This window comes from Barbus barbus (genome assembly GCF_936440315.1).
Source record: "Barbus barbus genome assembly, chromosome: 48".
Lineage (NCBI taxonomy): Eukaryota > Metazoa > Chordata > Actinopteri > Cypriniformes > Cyprinidae > Barbus > Barbus barbus.
This window is the reverse complement of record NC_136726.1, coordinates 11,239,505-11,260,262: the sequence shown is the minus strand read 5'-3', so window position 1 is coordinate 11,260,262 and position 20,758 is coordinate 11,239,505. Positions and strand designations below refer to the sequence as shown.

Here is a 20,758-nt window from a genome sequence, read left to right as displayed (position 1 = left end):
TTACTTTTTTTGCATAGTGTAGATTTTATTTGTTACTTTGTTTAGTTGATTTTAACGACATCAAGGTAAGAGTGTTGTAAGGTAGGCTGTAAAGAGACGTGTCATTTATCCTATCGTCCCAGTGACCTTTGAACTGATTGTGGGTTCATTATCTCATGCCCAGCTCTGATCACACTGGACACAGATAAGGAATCCAGTCATGATTTTGTTCCCAGGAAACATTAGGCAACATTAGCCAACCAGTGAATGAATAGCACGGTGCTACTTGAGCGTTACAGTGGCAGGTCAAACAAAAGGAAGTCTTAACCACGCCATGGCACTGTAATAAATAAGGACACACCTATTTCTGCTCTGCTGCATTGAAGAAAGTAAAAACTTTGCCCTTGTACCTAGTTCCTACTGTACTTCAGAAGATAAGACCAACTTCAGCGGATTAAAAGTATCTGGTAAGCTTTAAAATTTCATTTCAAATATGCAAGCAGTGTAATGTCTCATTCATTTTCCAGCGCCACTAGATTACTTTTACATTTGATGAATGACATACTTATTTAAACATTCCACGTATGCACTGCATTTTAATGGAAATATCCCTGTATTATAGAGAGTCTGCAATTCACTCATTTCTGCCTTGCATCATGTAAGCACTGATTTAATCTCACAATAATGACCAGCTTGCTGTACAAAACAGTAAGGGATTATTATACAGGCTTTAGTTTGTTTTGCCTACAGTAATTCTCTTGTTTTTCTTACATGATTTCTGCATGGTCTCCTAGGGGAAAGGTTTCAGGGATTTTCATCCCAACTAAGACCAGTAAATGCTATGAACTTGTCTCGGTTAGGCCTAAAGAAGGCTTATGATGAATTTAGGTTAACCCATTTGTTCCCAAATGTTTTCCTGTTTACATTAGCACATAAGAAACAAACAGCATATCATTTTTTAAAATGATGGAATAACATTATGGAGCATAAGAGTTGTCAGACTGGCCATAAATCTGACAGCTGACAAGTGATTTCAATATCATATTAATAACAGACCCTTTAAATATTATAGCAAATATCCTCCTATAGCTGTGCTTCCTTTAATGGGGTCTTGAGACAGAGGTCATATACAGTATCTGGTCATGTGACTTACAGCACACTTGTTTAATGTTTTACATGCTGTTAAAACAATATGCTCTTTATATTTAAAATAGCTACAACTTTATTGTGATTTTATTAAAACGATATTTTTGTGGCATCCTTCTACATATAGTCCCTGCCAGAACTAGGATCCATTTGAGCATTTTTAACCTTCTTAGTTTCACTTAAAGGCCCAAAGTGAACATGTAAGGCTCCCGAATGCAATTAAACTATTCATAGTATCATACCACAGAGAGAGAAAAAAACTCAACCCATATCTAAATAACCATATAATTTATGCAACGAAGCCACTCATCAGCCAATCCCTAGCGCGCATGCGCGTGCTGCAGAAGGGTGTATGTTGTTTCACAGGTAAAGCCGAACCAATGAGCTTCAAAGTCACGTATATGAGCTGTCAGTTGCTTCATGGTTAACAGCACATTTAATGTTCCCTTTTGGTACCTTAAAAACTAATTAAGACATTAATAAAATTTAACCACACTGAAATAGCCTAAGTGCAAGGATATTCAAGGTTGTTGACTGGTTTACTGTAAGGGTTGGGAGAAGCTCATCTCGTCCTGTGCTGCTGCTGCTGTCTGTGGAGGGGAGGGTGATCAGACGGCTGTTGTGTTGGGAGAAGGACTGATATCCGCAGCATTCCCCTGCATCCTCCAGTAATCCCAGTGTCTCTCCTTCTGTCTGTCCATTCTCCAAGTCCACGTTCATCTGGAGAGACCTCGTCTGCTTCTGTAGGGTTAAAATGGCCAGCAGCTTCGCACGGATTTTGTCCAGTAAGAGGAAGGTGGGAATCTTGTCGTTGGTCGGTGCGGGATCTCTGACCGTGGGATTCTTCCTGAATAGAGAGCAGCATGTCAATGCAGGAGCGCACGTCCGGAGAATCTATCCTGCTAGGTAAATACAGCCATGGCCGTGTTTTATAACGACAATATCTTATACACAACAATGAAATATTATGACAGAATGCCAAACAAACCATGTAAATTGCACAAATGCCTAAGTGGGCGTCAAATATGTTCATTATATGATTCAGTTCCACGGTCTCGTAGCGATAAATAAGCATTATATTATATTATATTATATGATACCTTTTAAATTTGTATTCTATATTATATCTTTTAGTAGAATGAACCCTTTTATTTTTACACATTTCATGTAGCCTACTACAAAATGATGATGAATGCAAATTTATTTATCTATTTGTTTGTATAATATCATAATTCACATTTTGTCTTAAACATGCACATGTAGTGGTTGAACGTTGGCTGTGTCAAAAAACACGAGACAGACAGCGTCAGGTTTTGACGCGTACAGAACGCGTCTATGACTTTCTTGAACGCTGTTTTTTGTTAGCAGCTCAAAAGGTTTTGAACGCGTTCGGAACGCGGTAATAACGCTCAAAGAGCTGTTTTAATTTTAATTTATTTATTTAACCTTTATTTAACCAGGCAAGTTCATTAAGAACTATTTCTAACCCTTACCCTTATTTTCAATAACAGCCTGGCAGTAATAGGAGCTTTAATAGGGAGCTCACTAGGATCTGACGCGTACAGAACGCGGTTCATTTTGACGCTCAAAACCCCCATTTTGATAGACAGGCCCAACAACTGTCTTGGTAGGCAGCTTGTTTGGTTTTGAGACACAGCACTGTCCTTGATTTTCAGCTTAGTGCTTTTTCCCAACAGTGCTGAATATCCAGATTTGCGGAAGCACAATAACTGTATGGCCAGTCACCTGACTCCTGCTGTATATGCCAAGCTGTGTGATAAAACCACTCCAAATGGTTACACTTTGGACCAGGCTATCCAAACTGGCGTGGACAACCCAGGCCACCCCTTTATTAAGACAGTAGGAATGGTGGCCGGAGATGAGGAGTCATATGAGGTGAAAGGATATATCACACATTTGGCATATTAAGAGGTTAGCACATTTATAGCTCAAAAGTATATCAAGTATGTTTTCTGCAGGTCTTTGCTGACATCTTAAACCCAGTCATCAAAGAAAGGCACAATGGTTATGACCCCTGCAACATGAAGCATCCCACTGACCTGGATTCCAGTAAGGTAAGAGGAAATGTTTTAGTTATTATTATTATTATTATTATTATTTAGCAGACACTTTTATCCAAAGCGACTTACAAATGAGGACATTAGAAGCAATCAAAACCAATAAAAGAGCAACAACATGCAAGTGCTATTACAAGTCTTGGTTAGCCTAACGTTTTTTTAAAAAAAAAGAAAACGAGAAGATCAAATATAGAAAAAAAGAAATCTAGTGTTTTTTTGTTTTTTATAAGAAACAAGTAGATAGAATAGAAAAAATTAAGCTAATGTTAGTTTTACAAGAAAAGCTAGCAGTTAGAGAATAAATATGCAATTGATAGAAGGTCAAATGTGTGTGTGTGTTTTTTTAAATAAAAAGAAGACAGATAGATAAAATAAAATTAGAATAGAGAGTGCTAGAGTTAGAGGGTCAAATAAAGATGGAAGAGATTAGTTTTTAGCTGTTTCTTGTTGTTGTTAATTAATTACTTATAACTCATTAGTGTAATTACACTGTAACAAGGATACAGATCAATCTATATATATATATATATATATATATATATTCAAATGATATTGAAATGATACTTCATTATATAAAACAATAAAGATATACTATTTAATTGTGGGTATTTAGGAATCATAAAATGCTAGCCATGGAATTAGCCTTGGCAAGTCACCAGTTTTATTCTAAAAATTGCATGAAAAAAAAGCTGGCATAAAATAAACATTCACTCTATCTGTTTTCCAAATGCATGTTATAGATTTTATTGTAAACAATTCATCTATGTTTTTTTTTTTTTTTTTATCTTTTGGTGAATATGACCTTTAATCAAGGAAACATATTTATTTTTGTTCATTTTAATTTAAAAGCTAAATTTTACATTTCGGTTTTAAATGCTTTAGGTTTTTTTTTATTTAATACTCAGATTTGTTTAATCTGAGAAAAAATAATTTTTTGAAAAATACATTTGCATTTCAATTTGAAAATGTCATTTCCACCACCACCATTTCCACCACAAAATTACACAGTGGGGTAAAAAAAAAGTGCACATAGTTATATAATATCACAATTTTATTTTGGCATTTCCAGCCTTTATTTGGATAGCACAGTTAATTAACAGGAAGCAAAGTGGGAGAGAGAGAGGGTGGCGGGATCGGGAAAGGTCCATGAGCTTGGGACGCTCGAACTTGGGACGCCTGAAGCGTAACATCACTATATATCTCCGCACTGCAACGAGGCTATTTTTTGAATGGAAAGGCAGGTCACAAACACAAGCCTTACAGTTTCAAGTTACTTTCATTATGTTCATCCTATTTTCATCCCGTCAGATACGGGGAGGCCAATTCGATGAGAAGTACGTGCTGTCGTCTCGAGTCAGGACAGGTAGGAGCATCCGAGGCCTGAGTCTGCCCCCGGCCTGCACCCGAGCTGAGCGCAGAGAGGTGGAGAGGGTCGTGATTGATGCTTTGGCTGGCCTAAAAGGGGATCTGGCTGGAAAATACTACAGCCTCACTCTGATGACCGAACAAGAGCAGCAGCAGCTCATTGATGTGGGTATATTCACAAATGTGATGATATATAATTCAATAAGTTTTCATGCTGACCTTTCGTTTTGCTATATAGGATCACTTCCTGTTTGATAAGCCTGTGTCGCCCCTGCTGACATGTGCAGGCATGGCTCGCGACTGGCCCGACGCAAGAGGCATCTGGTGAGTTTTGAGTGGTTTGATGGCAAATGATGTCCTCTGACAGGACTGCATTTCATCCAGAAATAGTTTGAAGCAACCTCTACAGCCATGTGCTGTGGTTTGATATCGATCACGGAGTGTACCCATGGCTCACTTACATCTCCTGCATTATTCATCCTCTTTTTTCTCTTCTTCCTTCTGCCTGCAAGGGAAAGTGTGCCAGTGTTGCCAGACTCAATTTGGAAATTACCTTTTAATACCCTGATGGTTTTCGAGCTAACAAAGCACTTCTGATACCATTTGAGACTAAAAGTGAGACTAAAATGTAATAAGGTCAGGGGTAACTAGGTTTGGGAAACGAGAACAGATTCTTATTTTAAAAATAACAGAACCATTTTGCCGATGTGGACGAATTGGCATATTAAATAACGCAACAAGCGTTAAACAAAAAGCACAAGTATTGTAGTCCAACTGAATGACTCTAATCAATTGGTTGTTTTAGTAAATGAAAAATATGCAATGCAATCAGTGCCATCTGATTCCCGAATAAATGACTGAGTCGGTTCTTTCTTTATAGAATTAAAAATATACAGTGCAACCAGTGTAGTACCAATTGTCACTCACTGTTTTGTTTAAGCGCATGGTGGGAGATCTCTTCAAAAGCCTAATTTAATCCAAAAACTTTTGTCGTCACATGCATATATTTACAGGCCAAAGACAATGACCTCAATATTTCTGCAGAAGATAATAATGAGATGCCTGTCAATTCCAGGCACAACAATGAGAAAACTTTCCTGGTGTGGGTCAACGAGGAAGATCACACTCGTGTGATCTCCATGGAGAAGGGGGGCAACATGAAAAGGGTCTTTGAGCGTTTCTGCAGGGGTCTCCAAGAGGTGAGGTCATGCATGTGTATTGTGTAGTATGTGGCTCTCAGTCACTGTTAAAATTGCACAAGCCTCCATTATTTATCCAGCAGAGATGCTGCAGCTGTGTTTATTGCAGCTCAAAGCAATGCCCTTTTGTGTACATACAGTTGTAAACACATCGTCCTGCCAGACGGGCATCTGTGGCGTAATTATGTGTGTGGGTCTGTCTTAGTCTGTTGCTCATTCTAAAAGGGAATCATTAATATATGTCGTATGTTTTATTTTTGAGCAGCTTTTTAATGGTTTTTAGTTAAAACAGATCACTCTTGTATCTTTCTCTCAAGACTCTCGCTTTGTCCCTCAGGTTGAGAGACTAATTCAGGAGAAGGGTTGGGAATTCATGTGGAACGAGCGCCTGGGTTACATTCTCACCTGTCCGTCAAACCTGGGCACAGGGCTACGAGCTGGCGTCCATGTTACTCTTCCTCGCCTCAGCAAGGTCCTCGCTCTAGAAATACATTATAAACTTATGTCAGGTTAACAATTTTGCACCTTGTCACATGCATGGTAATATTAATGCATTTCAATATTTATGTTCACTTTTTCTTGCAGGACCCTCGTTTCTCTAAGATCCTGGATAGCCTGCGACTCCAGAAAAGGGGGACTGGAGGAGTGGACACTGCAGCTGTTGGAAACACTTTTGATATTTCCAATCTCGACAGGCTGGGCCAATCAGAGGTCAGTGGTGTCACGATAAATACATATATTTAAGTTTTTAAAAAATTAGATAATGATATTCAAGTTTTTCATTACTTTGTCTAAATAAATTTAAAAAAAATTTTGTAAAAACAAAAACACTTGAAATGTTACAGGTAAATTTAGGCATCACAACATTATATAATGTACAGTATGAAAATGGATTTTGTGAGAAATTACATTTAAATGTTATCAAATTATTAGTGCCTTAAAGTGAGTGTGAGATGAAGGCTTAATATACACACGGACACACCTGCCGTTGAGAGTGAGAAAAATTACCGTCCATATATATATATTTATATGTAATATCTGTATGAGCATTATTTCATTAAAAAGAGGCAGGAAACTGGGAAAACAGATTGCAATTTATTATTATTATTTAATAAAATTACAAAATTAAAGAATAAAGAAATATTACAATATCAGTATTTCATAATTTTAATTTATATAGATTTTTGTAAGAATTATCTTTTACTGTGAACTGAGAAAAGATAACAGCACTTCACACAGCACATCAGATTACATATTTGTATAATTACTATGCAGTCTTTGCGATTTCATAATCATGCTAAACCATATTGCGTTTTCAGGCATTGTTAGAATTTATAAAAAAGTTACTGGCCAACTGGTGAATAACAGTGTTTCAAATACTCTCCAAAGATTATTTTTAGTTGTATTTCGCACTTAACGAGTGTTAATTTCAGGCCTAATATATTGTGCTAAGTAAATGATGACAGAATTTTCATTTTTGGGTGAACTGTTTCTTTAAAAACTAAAAAAAAATGTAATTACCTCACCATGACTTCTTGTCTCTATCAATATGTGTTCAGGTCCATCTGGTTCAGACTGTAATAGATGGAGTGAACTATCTCATCGAATGTGAGAGGAAACTGGAGAGAGGCCAAGACATCAAAATCCCCGCCCCCATCAGCCAGTTTAAATAGACTGGCAATCTTGCTTAGCTCCTCCCTTCTCCTGACTCCTCCCTCTTGTGTGTTCCTTCCTCCTTCAATATTCCGCTGATTCTGATCCATAAGCATGCCTCTGTGTTTCGCCAGACAAACCACACTCCAGTATAAAACAGGAGTGAATGTATCGTACATCATGATTGTGTTCATGTGGCGCTATTGATTTGTCACATTGTAACTTACTTGATGGTGTTGCAATAATACAATAATAGCCATTTTCAAGATTTGCCTCAGGTGACAGAGAATTAAACAGATGTTTTTGCTGAAGATGTTGACGATATAAACTGCTAAAGGGTCTCGGAGAGTGTTTTATTGTACATTTTACTGTTGCTTTACATGAAGTAAGCGATAAGCAAAACTATCACTGAAATAATTCACAATAAAGGTGCTCAGTCATGTTTTTATGTTGCACTGGGAATTGTCTTGTACTGACACTTAGTGGTGTGGATGAAATATTTTATTTGCAGTCATGATTAATTGATTCCATAAGTGCAAGTGCAGCTAGTCATGTGATTTCAAAATGACCGCTCGTGACCCAGTCCATGTAAAATAAAGCCGGCGTTATATACTGCCCGCTAGACTTTCAGCACCAATGCCAAAGTGTTTTGCTAATTAGGCAGTATCTGAGGTGAAGTCATAAGACTTGCACATCGCATTATGTTGGAAAACGTGTATTAAAAATGTACAGTCAATTGCCAACAAGCAGGTATAATTACAATATAGCATAAAGATGAAAAGGTTTATTATCTTATTAATAAAAATGTTACTAATGTCTACTAATGTCCTTTTAGAAAGTATTTAAACTATATACATTTTATTAGAAATGAGTGTGAACTGTGTGAAAAAACTAACAAAAAAACACATCTTTAACTAAGTCCTCCATTCAGTCTTCGTGACAGAGAACACAGAGCAGGTTTGCTGATGCATTCTTCTTTCTTTTCTCAGCATTCATGCAGGTTAAGGAAACCCTGAACTGTCACAACAGATAACAATTAACTAGTGACTTTCGTTATATTCAATTAAATTATGATTAGGTAAAAAGCCATTAAGGAGGAAATCACAAAGGGGGTTAAATATTTTGCAGCACTGTATGATTGTATGAAAATACTCTATCCAGACTGGATCAAATATAATGTTGCAGTTGCAATCGCTTATCACGAAAATGCTTGGGACTCATACCCACCTAATATATCCTGGAGCCGGTCCATCTCCTCTAGGTTGCGCTGGAGCTTTTCCATCAGCTCGAAGTACCCGTGGAGATTGTCTTCACGCCAGCACTCTGTCTCACAGTCATCCTGAAACTCAGCCGCCTGAATAAACGCTTCCAGACCCATGTCCCACTCCAGCTCATGTCTCGAGGTATGGCCGTCCAAATTAACATTTGAACTTGGTTGTCCTTCCTCATCTTTGACAGGTTTGTGGTCCTTCAGTTGGTTTGTTTGGCTTATTGCCCTGAAATCACAAATTGAATGTTTTAACATAGGGGTGGATGATACGACCAAAGTCTTACATCACCACCTGAGTAATTTTACTTCATGTATATATTACAATGAAGTTATGTTTGCTTTAAATAAGGTTTTTATGAAATCAACAGGGGTGCCGCTATGGTTTGTGGGCCCCCTGATGCACGTTAAATTCCCCCTCGATAGAAATCGTCGTAAACCCATTATCGTCAAAACATATTATTTGTTCACCTACCCCATATGACTTGCTTTGAACATCTCTGCTCTGCGCAGGATTTTCAATTGCTGCACCTCTTTGGAGAGATTGTTACGAATTTCCTGAAAGTCATCAACTGTAGACATAAAGGAAACAAATTTTCACTTTGTTATGGGTTTCATTTTGTGTAACATGCAATACATAAAATCACTGGGTTTAGAACAATCAATATTTCTTTATATACTGTAAGAGTACTTACTTATAAGGGTCATAAAAACACAGGTCATCAAGGCTCCAAAAACAAACCACACCATAATGAACAATCCACAGAGTCGATGGTTTAGCTCTAGAACTTTCTGCATGTCATTTAGTAAATCAAGCCAGTGCTCCAAGGTAAAAATACTGAAGAGCGTGATGAATGTACTGGATAAACCTCTAAAAAAGAAGGCAAGCACATCCATTGAGAAAATATTATAAAATAAACTGTTCACAATGTTTTCACAATGAAAATGCCCTCACTTGAAATCATTCTTGTAGAGCAGACCTTCAACGTTGGAGTTGGTGTATTTTTCAAACAAAACTACTCCAAACACAGCAAAAACTAAAAAGCTCATTAACAACACTGGAAATATCAATTTCACGGTCTGTTGAAAGTAGTTAGCATCGTTAGTTTTAATGAAACATTGTTTCTTACACAGTACTAGCTTATGGATAATTGCATACCCCACATGCATGGTAGATTATCTGCAACATAAGACGAATATCCTGGAATCTGGAAACGATCTTCAAACATCGGAGGACACGGAACTGGACAAGAAGTTTCACAAATTTTTGCGATATTAATGCACCTCTGAAGGTCTCGGGGACAATCGCTGGAAGAACAGGCTAACAGAAAAAAAAATGTTATATGGGGTGTCATATTGTCAAATTGTTGGAATATTCCAGGCTCAGTACTTCAATTGATAGCACTGTAAACAAAACAAAAATATCTTTCCTTTTTTAAATGATCAAAATTGAGGTTACATTGAAGCACTCACTATTGAAGTGAATGGGGTCAATTTTTGGAGGATTTAAAAGCAGAAATGTTTGGATTATTATTTTATAAAAGCACATAAATTATTTTTTTCTGTTTTTTGTTTTATTTGAGCTGTAATGCTGTTCAAGTAATATTTAATTTAAAGGAACAGTTCATCCAGGCCATCCAAGATATAAATAAGTTGTTTCTTGATTGGAACAGATGTGGAGAAATTTAGCAGTATACATCCTGTGCAGTGAATGGGTGCCATCCGCCAAAGTCCAAAAGATGATAAAAATAAATTGTATACATTTTCAGCAAATTTTAATTTTTGTCTAAACTGTTCCTTTAACCATCATATCGTATTTGGGTCAGTTTTAACCCAAAGCAGTAATTTTTTTTTTTTTGGAATAATCCATAGTTTCCAGTACAGGAAAAAAAAACTTTGATTATGGATTACCATTTTTCAATTTTTTTAGAGATAATAACAATTTAAACTACATCATACATATCTTTTACCTCGATTTGTCTCAGATTAGGATTGAATTTGGTTGGTAAATTTGAATATGCATGCACAAAGATGTAACTGACATAACAAATAAACTATATCTAATGAACTACAGCCCAAAAGGGTGGAGAGTCAAAAAGTCTAAATTTGAAAACAAACAAAAGAGGAGACGTCTACATTTCACTCTGCTGCCACCTATTGATGAAGCATTGCAGATTCAGATGGTGAACATCTTTTTCATCTGAAAGTGAAAGTTTATTAAAGTGAAATTAATAAATGAATTAACTAATTAATATATTTTGTCTGAAAACTTGGATTGTTTTTGAGCAGCATGATTTGCAAATTGAAATTACAAGTCATTAGTCATTAACGGAGTTAATTCTGGTAATTATCATTTTATATTTTCTTGTAAATTTCAATGAATATTGAACCACTATTTTTCCCCCCACAGCACTGAGGTTTTGTTGTAATTCTTGTCAAATTTCAAAGAATCTCAAATTTTTTTTAATGAATGAAAATGAGGTAAATGTAGTAAATAACAATAAACAAGGTAACATTCAAAACCTTGACAATATTGCACAATAAATAATTTCAAGAGTTTGTGTGCCCATATAATCTTAGCATTAGTAGTAAACAGATCTGGCTTGATGTCTGCAATGGAGGGCTCAAAGAGACTATTCTACTCAAGCTCCAATAGCCCCCCACACATAAAGATAAATAAATAAATATGCATAAAAGGAGGAGATGGGGAGGAGGAGGGATGCCGAAAGAACTACCAACAGAAGTGGTAAGAGGCTGTCTTTTATACTTGGATATTAATTGGAAGATTAGATGGGCATACTCCTCCCGAAATTACGTTAATAACTTCACTAATAAGATGTTACTGATCAGATATGGTTTCATAAGCTCATGTTTCAACGGGTCAAAATTAACCCGAGAATGTGTATACAGTTTTTAATGCTATAGGACAGGAGGGTTAATGTTTGACAGTGTTGCAAAAGGTGGAACATTACTATAACTAGTACTATAAAGATAGTAGTTAGCAATTTTTCATGCAAAAATCAAGCTAGCACGCATACTTGTTTGCGTCTTGTGGCTATACTATTGAAACACAAGTATAGCTTTTATTGAGTATTTTACGGATTACAAATCAACCCAATTCACTTCCACTGTAAATGTCTCGCTGTAACCCAGACTAAAGAAGACAAAGAACAAATTAAATTAATATTGCTTCATTTTTAAGCATTCATACCATCAGAGTCACAGCAAAATCAAAGACGTTCCATGGACTTTTCCAAAACAGCCAGAAATCATCCAGCCACTTCAGGATGATTTCTAAAACGTAAACTTGCAGTATAGACCAGTTCAGTAGTTGTAGAACCATCAAGAGGGTGTCTATGCTTGAATCCTTATAGTCATGAAACTCTGAATATGCAAACAGAGGTTGCTCATGAGTAATTTACATATTGGTCTTATTTAACCTATAATACGGACAGACTTAAAATTCTTTAGCTGACCTCTCACCTGCTTCTACTGATAGTAAAGAAACATTCAAAAGGACAAGGACAAGCATAACAGCTTTAAACACACTACCTAATATATTTACGTTAAGGATAGTACACTTTCAGACAGTCTCAAATTTAAAAACTGTGCTGCCTAGAACTTGGTTGCTTTTTTTTTCTTTCTTTCTTTTTTCTTTTTTTTGGAATTCAAGATTTCTTTGCTCGGTTTCACAGACAGGGTTTAGACTAAGCCAGGATTAGGCCATAGTTCAATTAGGACATTGAAGTAAATTTTATAAACATGCCTTAGAAAAAACATTACTGGTGTGCATCTTGAGACAATACAAAGGCACTGATATATTTTAAGATCAGTCAGTACAAGTTTCTTTCAGTTGAAACAGCTCATACTGACATTTTAGCAGTAAGAGTAAAATCTTTCCGTGCCACTGGCATATGCCACCCCACATGTCACCGCTACGTGCGCATGGCACTGGCAGCTGCCACTCCACATGTCACCGCTTCGTGCGCATGGCACTCCACATGTCACCGCTACGTGCGCATGGCACTGGCAGCTGCCACTCCACAAGTCACCGCTTCGTGCGCATGGCACTCCACATGTCACCGCTATGTGCGCATGGCACTGGCAGCTGCCACTCCACATGTCACCGCTTCGTGCGCATGGCACTGGCAGCTGCCACTCCACATGTCACCGCTTCGTGCGCATGGCACTGGCAGCTGCCACTCGCACGTCACCGCTACCAGTACAACAGCTGCCACTGACATGTGCGTCTGTCATCGGTCTCAACGCGACTATACACGTCTGTATACGCCACTGGACTCCTCACGGTTAAATACGTCGGTCACATCACAGCTGTATAAGCCGGTCACGGGACTCATTATGGTTGTATATCGTGCTCTGAATAATAAATGTTATGTTGTTATGTCTTCAATCATTGTAATTTGACATTTTTTTGTTTGTTTGTTTGCTGTTTTTTTTTTTTTTTTTTTTTTTTATAGTATGCTGAGCAAAATTAAAATTAAACTTGAACGTGCAATCAAAGATTCAAAAAGGCTGCATAAAGACATAAAAGGCTGGCACTAAAGAATAAATCCATACATGTTCATGTGACAAGAAAAATACAACACAGTAGGCTTATTAATTAAACTTTGTGAGGCTTGGGGAATTGGGTTTACGAACGAACGGGGTACAAAAGTTTGCTACACGCGCACACACACACACATATTTATAACGAGTGTAGACTATACTTTCCGCGTACGTCAGTGGATTGTTCTTATTTTTAAATTAACCTCACGGGGACAAAATGTATATTCAGACTACGGGAATGTGATGGTGGTCTTTGGTTAATGGAGGATACAGATGCTATATCCACTGCATTGATCACAGTACAGTACACAATTGTTTTAAGTTCATGAGCCATGTTCAAGCAGATCAGATGTATAGACCCCTTCACGGTCGACGTCACAGGAAAATTCGAAGTGCGTACTGCGAATGTCGGGGTCAGAACGCTCCATCCTGTGTTACTGTTAACCAGATGATTTCTCATCAAAATGCCTAGTTGTTGTGTCGTGGACGGTGCAAATCGCACCAATTGTGGAGTCAAGTTTTTTAGGATTCCTGCAGGATCTCATCCTTTTCAAAAAAAAATAGACGACATCTGTGGCTGCAAGCTATTAAACGGCAGACTGGGACAATGCTACGATCAATGAGGCTCGTGTTTGTAGTGCTCACTTCATATCAGGTAAAGTCATCCTTCCTTTATCATCCCTTTCTATTAGATTAAACTCGAAAGCCTGGATTGCATGATTTTTTTGCAGTTTTCTGTACACTAGCCTATAACGTTAAGCTATGCTGGTTAATGGTTTGTTTTAAATGTCATGCTGCTAGCAGTTAGCCGCAGGCTAGCGCCAACTTTGTGACAACATTTGTTTAACTGTGACTAGTCTAGACCACCTAGTCTAATCCTTATCCAAATGTCTTTGAACAACTTTCACTAGCCCTTTCTTGAGTCACACGTTCTCTCTCCTTCTGTCTTAAATGGACTGTGGACCTTGTTTAAATTAAATCAATACTCCTATTGGTCTGATGTGTGTCAGTGCATATGCATGCCTCAAGGAGATACTATAATATAATATATTAATTATTATTGATTACATTTAAATGTAATTTAATTAAAGCAATATTGTGCAGGCCTAGTTTAACTAGACAATGATTAAATGGTTTCACACAGCTCTAATTGTTCCTTTTGTTTTCCTTTAGGTATCAGAGGAAAAGGAAGAGAGATGAACGCCCTGACATGCAACCTGCTTCTTCCATGGCTGAGATGGAACAAGACTGTACCATTGATCTTTGCAGTGGTATGAATAATCTCTTAAACATAAAGCTAAAACTAATGCAGTCTAATGGCTCGTTTCCACTGAGCGGTACAGTACGGTACGGTACGCAATTATTTGCGTTTCCACTGTCAAAAGTTGTGAATGGTACCAAAAAGCCGAACCGTACCGTACAATTTTAATGCACATTGCACATCACTTCTTTCCGGCATAGGTTACACCTCGCCTATCAAGTAAGGGTACTGTGGCAGTGGAAACGCTAGCCGATTCATGGTTTACCGAACCATACCGTACTGTACTGTACCGCTCAGTGGAAACGAGCCATAATACACCAGCCCAGTGGTCCCATAAGCTACACCCTCCAAAGTTGTCATACTTTGTCACTGAACTTCTGTATGTCTGTTTGTTTTCTGTTCAAGATGAGGAGGAAGCTGAAGGGGACCGCCCAGTGTCGAGAAAGGAACATGATGCTCTTTGCTTTACACATAATCAACTGCAGGTCGTAGCGCCACTTCCGGTGGCATCGCCAAATGCCACCGGCAGCTGCCAGATTTCGTGACAGATGCCACGGTTTTTTCTCGCCGTTTGTGGTGCTGTTTAAAACTACACTGTTCATGGTGGCGATCGATGGTGTTTTAATAATGCAAAGTTCCCACAGGTGTGTTATTTATTATGATTGTTTGTATTATTATAATACATTTCTATGTATCAGCTGCCAGAGTTCGTATCAGGAGTCACGATCGTTTATCGCCGTTTCTGCTGTAAACTACACAGTTTTATTTTTAAATGAAAGATTTGATGATGCATATTACATACCAGCAAGCAGATGCGATCAGAATATGAACCCAATAAGCTAAACAGCATTTTCCCATAAAGAACACACAAGGAGTGCTTAGCTGTATAGACCGTATGCACGTGTATACTATACACAGGTGCATAGCCAACATTTCAGGAGTGGGACAAAAATGTTATTTTATATATATATATATATATATATATATATATATATATTTGTTAATGTACTACAAACACTTTTTTTTATTCATTTTTATCAAATATAAGACAATAGTTTTTGTACTGTAATAAATGCTATGTCAGGTAGCACTGAATTGTTCATAAACTTACCTGGTAATTTACCATAAAATCACATGAAGATGATTGAAAAAAAGTACAAATAAACCATATATGGTCGCAATCGTGTGTTTAATGCCTTCATGTTTCCAAAGGTTTCTGCCTTTTATTCAGATCATACAGTGATAGCTGGATGCTTTTGTCCATATTAGGGATTTCCTGGTACTTTGTAAGTTATTACTTCAATATGAGTCTGTCTTGCACTTTCTAAGCGTGTATGTGTATATGTTGTCACATTTCCCTTAAATAAACATTACACTAAAAAGGCCAAATACAATTATATTTTGTATTTTTACACTGTGTAATATTCTGTTTATCAAAACCAATAAATGTCATCAAGTTAGTGTTTTTACGTATTTTTACATTTATTCCAAAATAATAACAAAAGTAGTAACAATACAGGGGGCAGTCGTGGCCTAATGGATAGAGAGTTGGACTTGTAACCCGAAGGTCGTGGGTTCGAGTCTCAGGTCCGGCAACCACGACTGAGGTGAGACCCTTGAGCAAGGCACCGAACCCCTCAACTGCTCCCCGGGCGCCGCATTGATGGCTGCCCGCTGCTCCAGGTGTTCCTGGATGGGTTAAATGCAGAGAACGTCCCTTTCCCCCTTAAACTATGGTGAGTGTAGAAAAACGTTTTATTTGTTGCAAAACAATGTGTAATTTTCATAAGTTTTGTTGCAAATAATTTTTACTGTTATTTTACAAAGAAAAACGGTAGTAATGTATTTATAGAAAACATTCATTGTTAGAAAAGATCATTTATGTCATGTACTGTACATGCTCTAGGCCTACAAGTTTGAGGTATTAATTGTAACATTTGTATATACACAACACCAAATATTTTGACCATACTTTCTTCTTTCACAGCAGGAAAACATTTTGTGAGAGACACCAGGACTGCAGCTGACTGGTGCAGAAATAGAAATTGGGATGGAGAAATACAATTTCCCAGTGTCCTTTCACTGGAAAAGGAGGAACAAATTTGCATGCCAAAGCAAATTGCAGAGCTGGATGGGTGACTATGATGAAAGATCTCCGGTGGAATTTTTCACTTTTGTATTTTTGGAAAAAAAAGATTATGAGGAATGATTGATAAAATGATTGATAAATCAAAGTACAAAATCTTCGCCAGATTTGAGGAAGAATAAGTCATAAAAAATCAATCAATGATCAATAAAAAAATCAATTACAATGGTCTCCATTTCTCACTATTAACTAACTATTGACTTTTGCCTCAAACTCCTAATACTAATGTACTGTTCAGGTATAGGGTAAGATGTAGAATATGGACCGGTCACGTATAATACGGCATTAGTATGTACTTTATGAGTACTAATAAACAGCTTATATAGTAATATGCAAGCTACTAGTTAACTAGTGTTACATTAAATACATAAAAAATATGTTTGTGTGTGCGAGCGCGTGTGCATATGCAGTATTGGCTAGCGGCAGCTGGGCACTCCTTATCTGTGTGTATGTTCTTTATGGCAAAATACTTATGCAATTTAGCTTATTGGGTTCATATTCTGATCGCATCTGCTTGCTGGTATATAATATGCATAATCAAATCTTTCATTTAAAAATAAACGGCGACAAACGATCGTGACTCTTGGCACTAACTCTGGCAGCTGATCCATAAAAATGTATAATAATAATAATACAACAACTACAACAAAAAACACCACCGCACGCCACTGAGAACAGTGTACTTTTTACCGAGCAAACAGCGAGAAAAACCATGGCATCTGCCACGAGAAATCTGGCAGCTGCCAGAAACGACCTGGCAGCTCCCACGAACTCTAGCAGCTGCCGGTGGCATTTGGCGATGCCACCGGAAGTGGCGCTACGACCTGCCACTGCCAGGCAGAGCGCCAGGCCCTGTAGCTCGGCTCGAAACTAGGTCCGTCACTAAAACGGGTCCGACTAGGAAACGAACTAAACGCCGAAGGGCGGAACATGTCCTGTTTTTCTTTTAAAGGGTAAAATGTTGAAACCCAAAATGGTTTTAATAGCAGTTCATCACCAGGAATGTTGTCCTGTGTGATAATGGAGGCACGCAACAACTGTACTCAGTACAGTCTACATTTTGAACCAAGGCAAGAGGAGGAGGCCCATTGTTAAAAAAAAGCAAAAAAAAAAAAAAAAAAACTCTAGGCCCTGTCCCCAACTTCTTTTCACATTCCTAGTGGTTGAAGTTAAATAATTTCACTGACATTCAAAAATGTATGTAAAAATTGTTATTGAAGTATTTATTTATTTGCATGTTTATGCATAAAGTAAATGTCATTTATTTTTGATCATAGAAATGCAAATAGTGAACATTGTAGAGGTCTTATTAAAGGAAGTGATTGGTGTGATTATTTATATATAACGTGTTTCTTGTCACTTTATTTCTGTTACTTTAGGTTGCTGTTACTATATATTAAAAGCAATATAGTATTATAATTTAGATTGAAACGTTTTGCTTAATTTAGCCTTGACAGTAGTCTTAATATTAATAACAATTTTAATTTTCTTGATCTCCTTTGGTTGTTTAATAGTAATTTGAGAGAATGCTGTGACAGGTGCATACAGAGAATACCAGATCAAGTGACTAGTGTACAAATGAATGGTGTAGGAAATGAGGTCGTTATTAGCCTCTGAATTTGTAAAATTTGATAAAACACTGGTGCTTAAGGTATGAACAGACAAATGGGCGAGGGATAATTAAAAATAAAGGGGTATTCAGTAACAATTTAAACTTTATGCAGATTTGCAAATAGTTGGTGTAACTACATAAAACAATGTATTGAAATGTGACCAAAAACAAACAATACTCAAGGACATAAACAAATGTCAAAGATAACATGCGTGTGAATTACCATCTCGACAAAAATTCCATAGAAAAACGTATGTTTTTATATAGTCTCCGACAATATTGGGTAATTTACATGTGCTCTGAAAGCGCATTCCTGCTAATCCTATGCTAACCTCCGAAGTTACAAAAAATACCGTGCCCACACCAAGCGAAATGACCCACCACGCAGTCATTTTCGCCGCGCGCACCTCTGCGAGTATAAACCAAGCTTTAAGTGGTGACAGTCGCACGTAGCGGTGACAGGTCGAATGACAGCCGATATGTGAAGACACCAGGTCGAGTGACGGGTTCCTATGGCCGTGCCGGGTCCCGTGAAATGCGCGCATGGCCGTGCCGGGTCGGTTGCCATGCGCATATAACAGTGAAAGATCGAGTGCCATGCGCACGTAGCGGTGACATGTGGAGTGCCATGCGCACGTAGCGGTGACATGTGGAGTGCCATGCGCACGTAGCGGTGACATGTGGAGTGCCATGCGCACGAAGCGGTGACATGTGGAGTGGCAGCTGCCAGTGCCATGCGCACGTAGCGGTGACATGTGGAGTGCCATGCGCACGTAGCGGTGACATGTGGAGTGCCATGCGCACGAAGCGGTGACATGTGGAGTGGCAGCTGCCAGTGCCATGCGCACGTAGCGGTGACATGTGGAGTGCCATGCGCACGAAGCGGTGACATGTGGAGTGGCAGCTGCCAGTGCCATGCGCACGTAGCGGTGACATGTGGAGTGCCATGCGCACGTAGCGGTGACATGTGGAGTGCCATGCGCACGAAGCGGTGACATGTGGAGTGGCAGCTGCCAGTGCCATGCGCACGTAGCGGTGACATGTGGAGTGCCATGCGCACGAAGCGGTGACATGTGGAGTGGCAGCTGCCAGTGCCATGCGCACGTAGCGGTGACATGTGGAGTGGCATATGCCCGTGGCACGGAAAGATTTTACTCCCTCTCCATTTTAGTCTGGGACTAGGCTTAAGCCTTGTCTATGAAACCGGGGGCTGTATAAAAGGATACTCTCTAAGATCCAGTGTGCAAACATATTCAGAGGAGGGTATCTGGAATGGCGGTTCAGCACACGGTTCAGTCTGCGTTGATCCAGGGTAATGCTGTCTTTCTTGTGGCGACTGATTTCAAACCTCACCAAGTGATTATATTCATTCTCCAGACTGGTGTATCGCTCCAGATCTAAGACACAAATATGCAGAAAACTTTAAAATGATTTTCTTTGTTCTTTCCATCTGATATTGAAATACCCCTTGAAAGTGAACCCTGTTACCATCATATTTATCAGCTTGTCATTATCATCCCCTTAAGAAGTGAACTCTTGTATCACTTGTTAACTAATTCTAACTTGTGAACCCTGTTACCATTATGTCTTACAGTTTACAACTGATAATTAAATAGTAGTAATCTGTAAAAATATAAGTAATTCTCTCAATTTGAAGAAGCACACACAAACCGTAAAACCTTGTTACCTGAGGGCAAATATATTTGTACCTTAATATATATTAAAGCGTATTAATATAGCTTCAGTCAGCACATTGCAATTTAATACCGCTTAAAACATTATTTGTATTACATACCAGTCACATCCTTGACGCTGTGTTGTGGTCTGTCTTTGTGCTCCTCGCGCTCCGGGAGAAGATCGCACAGATCTGCCATGTTGATGAGTTTTGATCGAATAATCTGTGCTCTCGGAGAAAGGTTGTCCTTCTCACTGGAAATGTTGTCCTCATGTTGGTTTGACTCACAGGTTTTATTTTCCTGACCTTCAATGACACTGCTCATTGTAAATGGGGGCAAAAAGTACAACTAAGTTCATTTGAAACGAGCATGACGTCAAACAACATTTAACGGTTAAAGGATGTGAATGTTATCGCTTTAGGTCACGTGACCCATTTATTTATTTATTGCGGGTTTGTCGGTATTACTCAAATATAAATTGGCAAACTGAGGTGACTTGGTTGAGTGCAGTGATCAATATACCCTGTAGAGGACAGAAGGGCTCATGAGATTTTCATTTAAATAATAAACTTTCAAAACTCCTTAAGTGAAAATATTTACCGAAATAGTCAGGTTAATTTTTTTTTTCCTACAGAAATATTACAGTAACATTGTTTACTTCGCTTAGGCTACATGCCTGCAGTCTGTCAATAAATAAATAAATAATGCTCCAGTGAATAATTAATTAAAATTCCTCCTATTTTGATCTTGTTATGGGTATGGATATAGGCTAAATTGTCTTTACCTGCAAAGTTGTTCCATATGATGTGT

The 20,758-nt window shown here is 38.1% G+C and overlaps 2 protein-coding genes and 1 long non-coding RNA gene across 4 annotated transcripts; 2 read left to right on the top strand and 1 right to left on the bottom strand.

The window, feature by feature from the left end:
- The first annotated feature begins 223 nt into the window (after positions 1-223).
- On the top strand, positions 224-7,897 carry LOC306867066 (creatine kinase U-type, mitochondrial-like). Of its 2 annotated transcripts, XM_079412546.1 has the most exons (10): positions 224-446; positions 1,835-2,031; positions 2,823-3,021; positions 3,105-3,200; positions 4,512-4,733; positions 4,807-4,892; positions 5,644-5,767; positions 6,105-6,239; positions 6,353-6,478; positions 7,327-7,897. In XM_079412546.1, exons 2-10 carry the CDS (start codon positions 1,880-1,882, stop codon positions 7,438-7,440), a joined length of 1,254 nt encoding a protein of 417 aa, XP_079268672.1. In that variant the 5' UTR covers positions 224-446; positions 1,835-1,879; the 3' UTR covers positions 7,441-7,897. The 2 variants fall into 2 exon arrangements, with proteins under 2 accessions (XP_079268672.1, XP_079268673.1); XM_079412547.1 differs by lacking the exon at positions 224-446 and having other exon boundaries at positions 1,505-2,031.
- Positions 7,761-20,332, bottom strand: LOC306867064 (cation channel sperm-associated protein 2-like). The gene is made up of 10 exons (XM_079412543.1): positions 20,068-20,332; positions 19,499-19,669; positions 12,171-12,239; positions 11,899-12,071; positions 9,847-10,008; positions 9,643-9,767; positions 9,383-9,558; positions 9,163-9,259; positions 8,648-8,916; positions 7,761-8,437 (listed from the first exon to the last, which is right to left on the bottom strand). The coding sequence occupies exons 1-10, from the start codon at positions 20,270-20,272 to the stop codon at positions 8,406-8,408; spliced, it is 1,479 nt and encodes a 492-aa protein (XP_079268669.1). The 5' UTR covers positions 20,273-20,332; the 3' UTR covers positions 7,761-8,405.
- On the top strand, positions 13,652-15,050 carry LOC306867067. The gene is made up of 3 exons (XR_013783985.1): positions 13,652-13,908; positions 14,427-14,524; positions 14,920-15,050. It is a non-coding gene; the product is annotated as an uncharacterized lncRNA (long non-coding RNA).
- Positions 20,333-20,758: the final 426 nt, after the last annotated feature.